Source organism: Eretmochelys imbricata, chromosome 6 (assembly GCF_965152235.1).
Source record: "Eretmochelys imbricata isolate rEreImb1 chromosome 6, rEreImb1.hap1, whole genome shotgun sequence".
Classification (NCBI taxonomy): Eukaryota; Metazoa; Chordata; order Testudines; family Cheloniidae; genus Eretmochelys; species Eretmochelys imbricata.
Genome location: NC_135577.1, coordinates 69,348,416 through 69,363,032, shown reverse-complemented (window position 1 = coordinate 69,363,032; position 14,617 = coordinate 69,348,416). Strand labels below are relative to the sequence as shown.

General features: G+C 43.1%; 1 protein-coding gene across 1 annotated transcript in view; it reads left to right on the top strand.

Annotated features, from left to right (window-relative positions):
- Positions 1-10,230: 10,230 nt before the first annotated feature.
- STARD9 (StAR related lipid transfer domain containing 9) overlaps positions 10,231-14,617 on the top strand; it is a 190,177-nt gene continuing 185,790 nt past the window's right edge. Inside the window, exon 1 of the mRNA XM_077818810.1 lies at positions 10,231-10,299. Within this exon, the coding sequence (XP_077674936.1) occupies positions 10,253-10,299 (47 nt within the window). The 5' untranslated portion in view covers positions 10,231-10,252. The remainder of the gene's footprint in view (positions 10,300-14,617) is intronic.

The window sequence follows — 14,617 nt, the reverse complement described above, 5'->3', positions numbered from 1 at the left end:
GCTTCTGTGCACAATTTTTATTACAAAATAGCCAAAACTACAGTAGCACAATCTGGAGGAGTAGTTCAATGCTCACTCATTTTTAAAGTATCTTCTGTCAAATGCTTTGAAAGTGAAGGAAGGTACCTATGAGATCCAGCTTTCTCTTGAAGGAGACTATTCCCAGTGCCTCCCACAAAATACTGAGTTAATCCATAACAAGTTGTTCTTCACTGATTATTTAATTATTCGTCTATATAATAAGAGTCCAAGAATTTCACTCTGAAGCCTAAAATTTTACTTTGTCAGTGTAAAGCAATTGAAGCACCTAGAAGTGTGGTTGAGGGCTTGTTATGTTCAGAATATCTCCAGATTTGAATAATAACTGGGATTTGCTGCCTGTTGCCATCCAGTTTTTAATTTCTCAGCCATTTTGACTTTATGAATTACACCTCTTCTACAGCAAGACATGCTGTAGCACCTAGGGTCCCCAGAACAAAAAAAAACCTCTCAAAGAACTTACAAACTAAGGAAGATCTTACAATCTTTGATTCTTGTAAAGTTACAAACACATTTGTGCTTCCGGTAACTTAGACTTTCCAGTATGTATGCCACTCTTCCCTCCAGTTCTTCAATGATGTTGTCAGTGGAGCTCTGCAGCAGGTATGTGACTGCTAGGTCTTCAGTTCTTCTGTAGAGCTCACCCTCTGAACAGAATGTAAAACCTAACCACCTGTAGCTCAGATGAACGTCTAGGTATTCCATTTGATTTGTTGCCAGCCACTCCCTCCCCTCCCCCCTTTTTTTAATTCTGTTTGAAAGATTAGAGCAATGCATTTGAAAGTATCATTTCCAACATTTAGATTTCACCTTCAAAATGTGAAGGTGAAATCTAAATGTTGGAAATTATATTTTCAAATATAGATTTACCTCTCTGCTGGCTGCTCCAGATGCCTGAAATTATATACTTGCCCTGCTAGGAAGTTCTGTGTGACTGCTCTTGCAGCTTCCCTGTCAGAAAGTCATTTTTCTGCAGGGAAGCAAAGAAATCTGCAGGGGACATGAATTCTGCACACGTGCAGTGGCACAAAATTCCCCCAGGAGCAGGTGGAGAAGAGGATGCTAGCTTTAATTGTGCTGTTTCTGTAGATAAATAGGAGGTTTCACTCTACAAGGCTAAAAATCTGTTTTTCCACTACACTATTTCTTTATTACTAGTGAGGACAAAACCAGGGATAAGGCAAATTGCAGCTACACAATGCTTAACTGCCTTTCCGACAGATTTGTTGCCTGTCACTCCCTCCCCCCACCCCCTTTTTTTTTTTTTTTTTTTTTGGTATAGTCTAGCACTTTGGGCAAGAAAGAGGCAAAATGGAGGTGTTTCCAGGAACCGTTTAAGTGTTTACTTTTTTATATCCTTTAACAAACAAGTGATCTCATTGCCAATTACTGACTTCCACTAAAAAACAATTTGAGACAGTTCACCCTTATTTCCAGTCTTAATCCAGATAAAATTTATAACCTCCTTTCTTCCCAAGGCCTGTCCTTTCCTCCTTCTTGCTGCCCAATAGCTTTCCATTGCACCTAGATTCACACAGGGTTTAACACTAGTGTGTGGACTGGGAAGGGCCATATTGGCTCATTTTAAGACATTCCTTTTGTCTTATCTAAAACCATCTGCAATCACCCTTATTGGTCAAAGGTTTTCTTTGTAGAAACTTCCCCTTACCTCATTATTCTTTGAACAAGACATCCTCCCTACTTCATTCCTTCTGGCCTTGTAATTTATAATTTTCAAGGCCTTCTGTCTACTTGCTAGTCAGGACCTTTGTTTACAACACATATATATTTCCTTACCAAACTAAGATAACTCTTAATTATTTAATTTCATATTTATCCTACACCTTCTGTCCATGTTGTTGCTAGGTTGTGCTTGTAAAGTGCTCTGAACTTGTAAAGCTCCATGTGGTGTTACCTCACATAGGCTATAAGTGAGAAATAAACTGGGGATGCACATTAGTAGGAGGGGTGTATAATTGCAATATAATAAATTAGTTTTTAAAGGACAGTATCACCAAGTATTAAGCCTCTTCTCATAGAGTAACCATTAGAAGTAATCCTAGTTTAATGACTGGTTTCAGAGTAGCAGCCGTGTTAGTTGGTATTCGCAAAAAAAAAAGGAGTACTTGTAGCACCTTAGAGACTAACAAATTTATTTGAGCATAAGCTTTTGTGAGCTAGAGCTCACTTCATCGGATGCATTCAGTTTAATGACTGTTCATGGATTAACTGAGATGGAAAAAGCATGCTGACTAAGATTCCATAAGGAACAAATGACTTGGAGATAGAACGTTTCCCTTTACAAAATAACTATCATGCTGCATTACAATTAGAATAATAAATCCTTTTGGACTCTGTTTTATGACTAGTGTAAATAGAGATTATGTTAGCATTGTCCCTGGATATCACTAGTGGGAGATGCCTAACTATGCAGACTAAATTACGAGGAGAGGCTGAGGTAACTGGGGTTAATCATGTGCCCCAGCCCCCTAATCATTTTTGTTGCCCTCTGCTCGACTCTCTCCAATTTGTCCACATCCTTTCTGTAGTGGGGATACCAAAACTGGACACAATACTCCAGGTGTGGTCTCACCAGTGCCGAATAGAGGGGAATAATCACCTCCCTCGATCTGCTGGCAACGCTCCTACTAATACAGCCCAATATGCCATTGGCCTTCTTGGCAACAAGAGCACACTGCTGATTCATATCCAGCTTCTTGTCCACTATAATCCCCAGGTCCTTTTCTGCAGAACTGCTGCTTAGCCAGTCGGTCCCCAGCCTGTAGAGGTGCATAGGATTCTTCTTCCTAAGTGCAGGACTCTGCACTTGTCCTTGAACCTCATCAGATTTCTTTTGGCCCAATCCTCCAATTTGTCTAGGTCACTCTGGACCCTATCCCTTCCCTCCAGTGTGTCTACCTCTCCCCCCAGTTTAGTGTCATCTGTGAACTTGCTGAGGGTGCAATTCATCCGATCATCCAGATCATTAATAAAGATGTTGAACAAAACTGGCCCCAAGACTGGCCCCTAGGGCACTCCGCTTGATACTGGCTGCGAACTTGACATCGAGACATTGATCACTACTACAGTAATAGTAGATTTTTGTTCCAGAAATTGTCACATTAGAATAGGAGAAATAAAACTGCCCTAATCCCCCTAAATCACAATGACACATCTCCATGTTTACAACCTGACCCCGTATTCCACTGTACAGTCACCAGTCTGTTGCAAGTGTGCCCTACTGTTTCAGAGCGAGCAACAGTGACTAGACCAGACCCAAACCCAGCTGGCATGAAAGCATATGGGACCCTTCCAGATGCTTTCAGGCCAACTGGGTTTGGGTCTGGTCTAGTCACTGTTGCTAGCTCTGAAACTGTAGGGCACGTTCACAGGCTCAGACATCTTGTATGACACTCCTCTTTAGGATGTTGGGTACTGCCAACTAGTCACACTAGACTCCACAATCAATGTCTGAGACCTTCCCAGGTGCTTCCCCTGAACTCAATTTTTAGGCTGTGGGCACTCAGGGCTTCAAGTTTAACCTTTTTGGAGACAACATGCCAGAAGGCAAAGATTAGTGCCTTAGCAAAGGAATGTCATAATCACAGGAACAATACTCTTAAAGCACTTGAGAGTCACAGCTCTTTGAAAACAAGAAAAGTCCTGAGATGCATCCTCCCTGTGCCTGATCTCACCCCTTCTGTGAGTTTAAGGTTTGTCACCATTTGAACCTGGGCAGAGACCCCCCTTCTCCTGCAAGTCCTTCTTCATTTGGTGATGGTCAGACACCCCTGCATAAAGCAGAGCCCTGCTCTTAAATAGGGTGTCTCCTCCGTGTCATGTGCTTAGGTGAGACGCTCCAGCCTCCCCACACCCCCTCTTCCAATATTGCCATGTTTGCCCCATCTGTGGGGTCCTGGTGTAGAAAATTGTTGTTTGGCAGAGGTAGGCCTGCGGTTGAGAGGCAGTCAAAGTTGGTGGCTCCAGATTGCAGTCTTGATGGCATCTCAGTGATAGTCCTTCAGTGAGGTCAAGCACGTTTCTTGGGCAGCAGAGCTGTCTGGTATGCAGTACAATAGGTTGTCTGAGGGCTTCTGTTCAACACGTAGTACAAACTGGAGTTCATAATTAAATACAGACGTATCCCACCCTGTCACACAAGGATCAGAATCCTTGATGGCAAATCAGATTCTTTCTTTTATCCAGCTTGCGTGTTTTGTTTTTGTTTGCTTATTTGTTTTAAACAAGCTGCTTGAATTATTAAATCAAACTCCTTAATTTCTTGTAAGTCAGCCACTAGGTGGCTCAATACCACAGATATTTCATTCTTCCAGAGCTGTTAACTGCCAGTAAATACATTGCATCCTGCAGAAATACACAAACTACATGGAAACATTTATAAAATTTAAAAATAAAACCAGAAAAAATTGAGAAGTCAGGTAGTCCATAGGTGAACAATAATGAATGTCAGGTTTCAGAGTAACAGCCGTGTTAGTCTGTATTCGCAAACAGAAGAGGAGTACTTGTGGCACCTTAGAGACTAACCAATTTATTTGAGTATAAGCTTTCGTGCATCCGATGAAGTGAGCTGTAGCTCACGAAAGCTTATGCTCAAATAAATTGGTTAGTCTCTAAGGTGCCACAAGTACCCCTCTTCTTTTTAATAATGAATGTGTTCAGATCCAGATCAAAGGAAGTTACTTGTCATAGCTGGTCCACCACAGAATAAAATGGTTAAAATCCTGAAGTGTCTATGTAGCTGTTGTTCATACATAGTATCTGTGTACTGTGTATGTGACTTTGGCAGGAAGAGCAGTTATAATTAGAATGTTCAAATTGTTGGTTAATAAATTTTCAAATTGGTTGCAAACAGAAGATAATTTCTGCTAATGTATTCATTACTTGTAAATATTCACCAGTGTTCAACCTCTGGGTTATTCATGAAGTATTAATTTCAATTATTCCCTGTTCATGTGGTGTGAATTGTCACCCAGCTACATGGTATTTTTTTGGTCCATGACTAGATAGCAGACATTTAAAACAGAATGACAAACAGCTGGCTCCAAAATTTTCTTATTAGTGCCAATGATACATTGGTTCACATACGAACAGGAGTATTAATATTAGCCATCTCCAAGAATACTCAATTCTCAGCATTAATCAAATGTTTGAACATGCCTGAATTAAACAGCACCTTGGAATTTGAAAACAGTTTTGCAGTACTCGACTAGTTCTAGCTGTGATATAATAATTTGAGCATAGAACATGAGAAGGTATGTATTTTGTCTTAACTACTTTCAAAGGAGATGTAAAACCAAGGTCCCCTGACAACTTATGGCTACTAAAGAGCCCATGGAACTGCTTGCAAGGGTGGGGGTAATAACTTCTCAATCATGGCCAAATTCCATGTCTGTCTGTTACAGTTTCCACAGCAATTTTAACTAGATACAGTGTTCTTAGTTTTCATTTACAGTTTTAAACTGTTGTGTAGTGTGTGTTTTGCACTGTTCAATAACTACATCTCACTTCAGCTGAATTTTGGTGATGGGTAATGTGAGCTCTTTGTCCCTTAATGCTATCTCAGAGCAATTTGGGAGGCTTAATAACAGTAATCTTTTGCACTTAGCAATTTTTATCATTACATCTAAAAAAATACCTTCTTCACAAGGGTGGATAATTATTTCCATTTTACAGTTGAGGAAAGTGAAGTAGAATAGATAGAAGGGACTTACCTAAAGTTGAGCAGAATATCAGTTGTGGAGCTGGGAGAGAACCTAGATCTCCTGTCTGCTATCAGCTGGCTTACACTGCCTCCCTGCAATTACATGAGCATAGGTGGAGATCCTCTTTGCTTGTGCAGAATCCCCATTGAAGTCAGTGATTTTCTGTAGACACAGGGGTCCACGTGTCCACATCTCCTTATATGATTGAAGTCTTAAACCCCCCAGTGTGCCTGTGAGATAGGTAAGCATCATAGCCATTTCATAGGTGAGGAAAGAGGCACAAGTGGGGAAATCCTGGCCCCCCTTGAAGTCAATGGAAAAACCTTCATTGACTTCAATGAGGTCAGGATTTCACTCATAACATTCGTGATTTTCCCTACGGTCACACACACAGACTGTGGCATATACAGGAACAGAATCCAAATTTCTGTGCCTCAGTCGCAGAACTGTCCTTTGCCTCTGCTGTTGCTTTCTGTAGAGATGCTTTAGCTAGAAGTTCAGGCTAAACTGATTTGCTGTACTTCATCCTTATTCTGGAAGTCTTGAAAACAGCCATGGGCTGTCCTTCATTTATTATAATTTTATTTTTAAACAATTAAAAAACCATTAAATGGTCTACTTTCATGCCTCAAACAAACAGTTAAATCAGTTCTTTGACTTTTCCCAGTTTATTATTGGATATGGGACAATATAAGTCATTGAATAGTATAGCTGTATTGTCCCATTTGTCATCAGCATTGACATACTAATTCATTGTTTTGATTAATGATAACTCAAGGATATTGGAGAGAAAGGGAGCAGCAAATATTTGTGGACAGCAAGTTTTACAACTCTAGTTTGTACGATAAACCAGAAACACCTGTTAAACCTATGTAACAGACCCATAAGCCGCCAAAGCCAATTGTTTGTATGATGATCTTACTTTTTCAGTATGTTAAACACATTTTTAGGAGGTGCTTTATTTGCAGCTTATGGCAGTGTGCCTGGGACAGAAGCTTCAATGAGAGAACACTCCCCCTTTTACAATATAAATAAGACTGTAATTTAGTTAAATGACAAAATGCACGAATAACATGGTTAAACTGAATAAAATATCCTTATTTGCAATAAGTATGTAAGTGATGGCTGTCATTGGAAAGGCAGAGATGACATTAACTTGGAATCTCAGCCCAATGCTCCTCGAGCAAAATTTTGAATGGGAAAAAATTCAGTAAGAGAATTACTGACTACATAGACAGATTGTATAAAGAGGAATTGCCATACCAGAATAGACTAATGATCTAGCTACTCCTGAATCCTATCTTAAAAAGTGACCAATGACAGATGCTCCCTATATGCCCTATATCCCCATAATAATGTAGCTAATTGTGATGCCCTAGGGCATTTTCTTCCTGATTTCAGCTGGGGTTAAAAGAAAACCTAAAATGCAGAAATTTACATTAATGGAACACTTTGGTTGAGGCTGAAATCTCACATAGAATTGCAAAGTTATATTCCCCACAATAATTGATGCATATATAAAGGCTGGGATTTTTAAAGAAGTTAGATCCCCAAATAAATCCCACTCTCCCTTGCAGTCCTACCTACAAAAAAACTTGACAACAGTTTGTGTGCTGAGGCCACTGGCAATCATGCTGTCTGTATCCATCTGTTGTCTCTTGTATGCTTAGATTGTAAACTACTTGGGGCAGGGACTGACTTTTTGTTTTGTGTTTGTGCAGTAACTAGCACCAGGGGTCATGAGCCATGATTAGGACACCTCATTACTATGGTAATACAAATAATAAAAATAAAAGGAGTTGGATACCTAACTCCATTAAGTTCCTTTAAGAATCCTATCCTAAAGAATTAAATAAATGCAATGAATGCTCTGAGGACCATAACTTGGCTTCCTGACTTTCTGTATTTAATCCCAGTGTTGAGGATTTTTTTTAATGTAACTGCTAGAAAAGGGACTGTGAACATGGCATCTTGTTCACAGTCCCTTATAATAGCCTTATAGATGACCTGAAGAAGAGCTCTGGGCTTGTCTACACCATGCAGCTTTTAGCGACAAGGCTTGTCGCTAAAAGTCAGCATGTGTAAACGCTCTTTGTCGGTACTTTGTCGGCACTTTTGCTGATAAAATACTTCCAGCCCCGCGAGCAGCATTAGTTTTGTCAGCAGGAGAGCGCTCCTGCCAACAAAGCCACATTCACACTGCCACTTGTGTTGGCAAAACTTTTGTCTTTTGCGGGGGAGGGCTTTTTTAAGTACCCGTGAAAGACAAAAGTTTTGTCAACAACTTCGCAGTGTAGACATGCTCAAATAAATTGGTTAGTCTCTAAGGTGCCACAAGTACTCCTTTTCTTTTTGCGAATACAGACTAACACGGCTGTTACTCTATAACCTCTGTATAAATTCAAAAGCTGCCCCCTGACCAACAGCAGTTAGTCCAGTGGTTCTCAAACTTTTGTACTGGTGACCCCTTTCACATAGCAAGCCTCTGAGTACAACCCCCCTAATAAATTTAAAACATTTTAAAATGTATTTAATACCTTTATAAATGTTGACGGCAAAGCGGGGCTTGGGGTGGAGGTTGATAGCTTGCAACCCCCCAGGTAATAACTTCCCAACCCCTTGAGGGGTCCTGACCCCCAATTTGAGAACCCCTGAGTTAGTCCATTAAAATTATTACGTGTTTCTCTTATAAATGTACAGTCAGATACAGGATTAGGTTGGTATTTTTGATTTCTAAATGGAACCAACAGAGAGACAAAGGTAGGTGAGGTAATATCTTTTATTGAACCAACATCTGTTGGCGAAAGACAAAGCTTTGCAGCTTACAGAGCTCTTCTTTCAGGTCTGTCTGGGAAACATACTCAGAGCATCACATGTAAACACAAGGTGGAACAGATTGTTTAGCATAGTAGTTAACACATATTTCAAGGGACCATTCAAAGTGAAGTGGCCCATTAACACCCTGCCAATTGTAGGTGGAAAACTCGGGGGGGGGCAGTTGGAGGGGATTATTAGTGGGATATGGAACAAATGTTATGTGGAGGTCAATAAAGGAGAATAATTATGGAATACTCAGCTGCCATTTTTCAGAGTGGTTGCCATGTTAGTCTGTATCAGCAAAAACAATGAGGAGTACTTGTGGCACCTGATAGACTAACACATTTATTTGGGCATAAGCTTTCATGGGCTAAAACCCACTTTATCAGATGCATAGAGTGGCAAATACAGTATGAAAATACATATAGCAGTGCATGAAAAGATGAGAATTGCCTTACCCAGTGGGGGGGGGGGAGAGAGAGGGGTCAGACAAATCAATTAAATTGGGCTATTATCAACAGGCTGAAAAATTACTTTTATCGTGGTAATCCGGGTGGCTCATTTCAAACAGGTAACAAGAAGGTGTGAGTAACAGTAGGAGCAAATTAGCATGGGGAAATTAGGTTTTTTTAGTTCTTGTAGGTATAGTAACAATAAGGAGTCTGGTAGCACCTTAAAGACTAACAGATTTATTTGGGCATAAGCTTTCATGGATAAAAACCCACTTCTTCAGATGCACCAGCTTGTTATAGTGTCACTTGTCTGATCACCCCATTTCAAATTGTTATGCAGCAGTCGCTGCCTTTTTGTTACTCCACAGGTGCTGGGAGAGGCAGACATACAATTAGTTCTAGTGCTAGCCCATTGGGGTCCTTAACCAGGAGTATTCTGTTTTACCCCCAACACATGCTAATAGGGGGCGCCCTTGAGCTGCGCAGGGCCTAAGCAATTACTTAAATCTGCTTATGCCTGGTGCCTGCTCTGCATACAATTGCTTGTAGTAGCAGGGAGGTCTGCAGCCATCCGAAATATGTTGACATGCTGGCAGCCTTGGTGTCCTGTCCACAATTCACCCCACCCCTCACAATACCTAAGGCGGACCTGTCCTCACACGCAGCGTGATCACTGCCACAGCAGGTACAGGTCGCCAGCCAGAACAGCAGGGTGATAAAAGACCTGCTTGAAAACTAAAGCCGTCGCTCCTGCGGTGGAAAGGCTCCTGCTAGCGAGGCCTGGCCCACCTCCCCCACGCCGTCCAGCCGCAGCGCCTGGTTTGTACCCACACGCACGGTTCAGGCAGTCCCGTGCAGCGGGCCCCGGGGAATCCCCGCTCCGACCTCGGCAAGAACAACGGGCGCGGCTGCGCTAGCCAGTGGCGGGGCGGAGCGGACCAGCCCAGCAGCCCTTGTTTTACCGTCGCTCTGAGCAGCGGACCCGCAACGCACCAGCCTCGTCCCCCTCAGCACAGGGGAGGCCGAGCTCGCCCCGCCCCATCTCCAGCTCCGGGGCTGGACGCGCGAGGTTCCCCCCCGCCCCGCCCGAGCCCCAGGGGCTGCGCTGGGCGGCGGGACCGCGCCTGCCAATCCTGTGGCTCTGGGGCCAGCGGGGAGCCCCGAGAGCCGGGGAGCAGCTAGGGTGCGGCGTGGCCGGCTGGCCGCGGGCTGCGGCGGGACATGGCGAACGTCAAGGTGGCCCTCCGGGTTCGGCCTCTGAGCAAACGGTACGGGGGGCGCTGTGGGGCGAGGCCGGGGCAGCGCCCGGGGTGGAGAGGCTGGGTCCGTGTGCCGCGCGGGCGCCCCAAGGGGGTGCTAGGCTGGGCTGCACGCGTGAGGCGCGGGATTGTGCCTGTCCCACGCCCTAGGTGTGCCCTACGGGGGCATTGCGTGGGTGGCCCGCGTGTCTTCTGTGTTCTCTAACGGGGTAACCCTCGGCCGTACTCCTGGCACCGGAGGCCGACTGGGGCCCCGGTCCAAAGGGGAGAGATTTGTGGGAGGCCCTTCAGCGGTGTAGGTGTGTACGCTATGCCTGTGTGTGTATGTGTGTGCTGCTTAAGTGCTTACGAAGAGTGGATGTATATGGTGTCCGTACGTATCTATATACAGTACGGTATAGCTAGCGGAGGGAAGCAATCATGTAGATCCAACAAGTCAGGAAGGAATTGAATGAGGGTTCACGGGGAAGCATGAGAGTGTCTAAGAGATATACTGTGCACCTGAATGTCCAAATAATAGTAATTGAGGCTGGTAGGAAGGGGGATGATCAGTTGGAAGGTGGAGACCATTTCTCCCCCCCCCCCCCCCCCGCTGTCTTCTTCCCTGTCTGTAAAGCTCTGCTAGCCAGTCCAACTCATGAAATGCGTGTCCCGCCCATCTTATTTATATGTTCTGTACTGTATTTCTTTTCCGTTGCACTGTTTGCTAATTATCCTGTGACATGGCAGTTCGTTAGCTTTTCTAGTTTTAGCAACTTTGAGGATGTTAACAGATAAATCGCTGGTATTTTATATTCAGTATGGTAGTGGCTGAAGGGGCAGTATTCCATTACGATTCATTTGTTTGTATCTGAAGAAACTTTTCAAAACCGAATTTCTTTTCGTGTAAGGCGACAAGGAAGATGACTGAAATAGTCCTGTTCAGATCACCAGGTCCCTGGAAGATCGTCTTAAACAAACAAACAAAAAGTGGTGCTGTTTATTTTACTTGTTCCCAACAGAAATGGGGCAATTGTCAGTCTCTGTAAGAAGCCTCCCTCTTCCATTCCTTCCCCCCGCCCCACTTTGTTGTTGTTGTTTTTCCCCCCTGGTAGGCAGAAGCCGGATGTTCAGAATGTTACTCATTCCCTAGGGCTTGTTTGCTTCCAAAAGAAATCTTATAACCTCACTCAATACTGTGATTGCAAGTTCATTTCCCACAAATGTGAAGATGCTGTAGTTAGAACAGATTTCTAACTTGACCTTTGTGTATAATACACTGTATAATCAAAACCATGTGTACTGTGGACGTTTTGCGAGGAGGGGAAAGAGAGCAAGAAAGTACTGAAGCTGTGTGAATATGGGTGGCTAGTAACTTAATCTGTTTTAGGGGAAGAGGGAGAAAAGCAATATAGCATAGCGGAAAAGTGCCATGAGCTCCCGCTCTGAGTCTTTGTTTTGATGATGCCTTTTTTTTTAACTTGAGTCTGTCATGTTGTCTCTTGGCTTCACTGACCTGTAATAAATAACCCTTTTATGTTGTAGACAAGATGTTTCTGGAAGAGTTTCCCATCCTGAGAACTAATCCATTCATTTTACCAACAATATAGTAGCACATCTTTCACGCTTAAATTCATGGAAGTGTTGCCATGGCCTTGACAAATGTTGTTTGACTTTATAACTTAATTTAAAAACTTGCTCTCAGCTTCAGCTAATGCAAAAGAAAGTCCTTTCTCTACATCACGGATGTTTGAGGGAGGGAAAAGGTAGGTAAAAATAAGATTTGAATAAAATAAGCTTTGCAGTTTTTGTTTACGTTGTAAGTCTGTGCAAGGGGGGAGGGAAGAAGCCTACAAGTTTTTTTGGATGCATTTTTGTCCTTATCTCAAAAGCAACTGTCATGTGAAATCCTTCCTGTTTAAAATCAAATTAAAATATATGTCCAAATAACATTATAATCCTGACATTAATTCATGCTATTATACTGTGGGGAAAACTGCAATAGCAGGAGAAGGCCAATTATGACTTTGAAGAATATAGTATTGTTTTAATGTTACTGACTGTGATTCTTTGTATTTGCTATTTCTTTGGTGTTCAGACACTTTCCAAAAATGAAAAGTAAGGGCTAAGTAATGACTGAAAGGCTCCAGTCCGTAAGACTTTAGTTTAATTCTCGACCAGATTGTTTGGAAACTGTTTTCACTCTGCATCTGACCATATCTGTCATTGTACTTCATTGTGTGATATATCACACATTTGTATCTTGCATAATGAACATTCCAAAAAGACTGCCAAACCTCTGTTATGATTTGGTGGTGTCATCCCAGCTCACTTGTGGATATCCGTGACAATTAGCGCCATTGGAATGGATGGGCAGGGGCTGTGATCTTCCCCTCTTACCAGGGTGTAGCAACCTGAATAATCTCACACTTCCCTTGTCTGTGCTGTTTCTGACTTACTGGGTGGAGGATTTAATTCAGTTGTGCTCCTAATCTGGCATCTTTCCCAAACCCTACATTCATTTAGGAAAAAGAATTCTATCAGAGTGTACAAGGATATATTTTTTTTTTTTTAGGTATTCCTTAATGCAAGTTGAGTTGTGGTTTTTACTAGTTCATCCATCATTTCTCTCATCAAATAATTGTAATGTCTTCCATTGGGAGATCTGTTCACACTGTCAGCTGCCTGCACAATAGCGTGTTCACATTTGCAGCACTTTCAACAGTATTCGGAGCGGTACACTCTGGGGAGCTATCCCACAGAGCATTTCTTCCTCTTCCGCCGCTAAGAGTTGTGGGAAGATGGAGGGGGTCATGGGTCCCCTGTCCTAATGCCCCGTGATGCGTTGCTTTGCATCCCAGCAATCTCTGTGGTTCCGTCCGCATTTGGCACCATCTTTTAGTGGATTGTGTACTGCACGCTCTGCCTCTTTGGGCTGCAGGAATGGATCCCGAACTGTTGACCAGTATGCCGTTCGCTCTGACCAACACATCACGAGTGGCAGTGGTGTTATTCCTTAAACTACAAAGGCAAGAGGAGTGCGACATTGATCTCGCCACACATAGTAACTATGACACGAAATTGCTGTGGCATTCACGGAGGTGCTGACCACAGTGGAACGCCACTTTTGGGCTTGGGAAACAAGCAGTAAGTGGTAGGATCACATCGGGATGCACGTCTGGGATGATGAGCAGTGGCTGCAGAACTTTTGGATGGAGGAAAGCCACATTCACGGAACTGTGTGATGAGCTCGCCCCAGCCCTGTGGTGCAAGGACACGAGAATGAGAGCTGCCCTGCTGTTGGAGAAGTGTGTGGCAATTGCACTGCGGAAGCTGGCTAGTCCAGACTGCTCCAAACGGGGGATCACCTGGTGCGTGGAGCAGGCATGGCCACTTCGAAAGATGCACAGAGGCCACTGCACGCATCACCAAGCAAACAGGAAGGGGACTTTCAAAATTCCAAAGGAATTTACGGGGTGGGGATGACAGTTGGTTACCTGAGGGCAGAGCAGTAGAGTTCAAACCGATGACCAGAGAGGCAAGAACAGGCATTGTGGAACACCTCCAGGAGGCCAATTGCAGTGCTGTAATCGACCACAGTATCTATGCTGGCACCATGACGCTTTAGCCCCGGCACAGTAAGCTCTATGCCTCTTGTTGGGGTGGGGTTGTTTTTTTTTGAGCGCTGCAACTGCACAGAAATTGCGCACTAAGTGGCTTGGCAGCGTGTACACCTCGGGAATTACAGTGCAGAAAGCTGCTTTACTGTGCAGAAACTTGCCAGTGTAGACAGGGCCTTAATGAATAAATGCAGATCCTGTGGAAGCCTTGTGTCTGATGTCCTACCCTGTATGCAGGAGATTATGTAGCATGCACAAATCAAACAAATGTATGAGAAATAATTTATTATTGCCCTCATGAGGTTTGGCTTGTACGGTATATGACAGCATATTCACACACAAACATCTAATTCTAAAATATCAGTGTTCAAAGTTTTAACGCTTTTAAGTATAATATAGTGAAAGCAAAGAAGCTGCATTATACTTAGAAAACATTTTACTGGCACTTTTGGAAAACTTCAGTGAGATCATAAACTATGTGGAGGAATTATTTTGTGAGATCTGGAGAGACCTAATATGAAATGAGTAGATTCCTTTTCCAAGTCTCTGAAATTCAGGTCTCTGAAGCAGCCGCAGTAGGTGAATCCCTCATTTTTCTTTAAGCAGCCTCTGCTGCTAGGAGCTGGCTCATCCATTATGGTGATATAGAGGAATCAAGAAGGAAAATGAGACGGTCATCTAGGGGAGGACTCTGAACTTCCAAAACCAGCTTAGTAAAAATAATTATT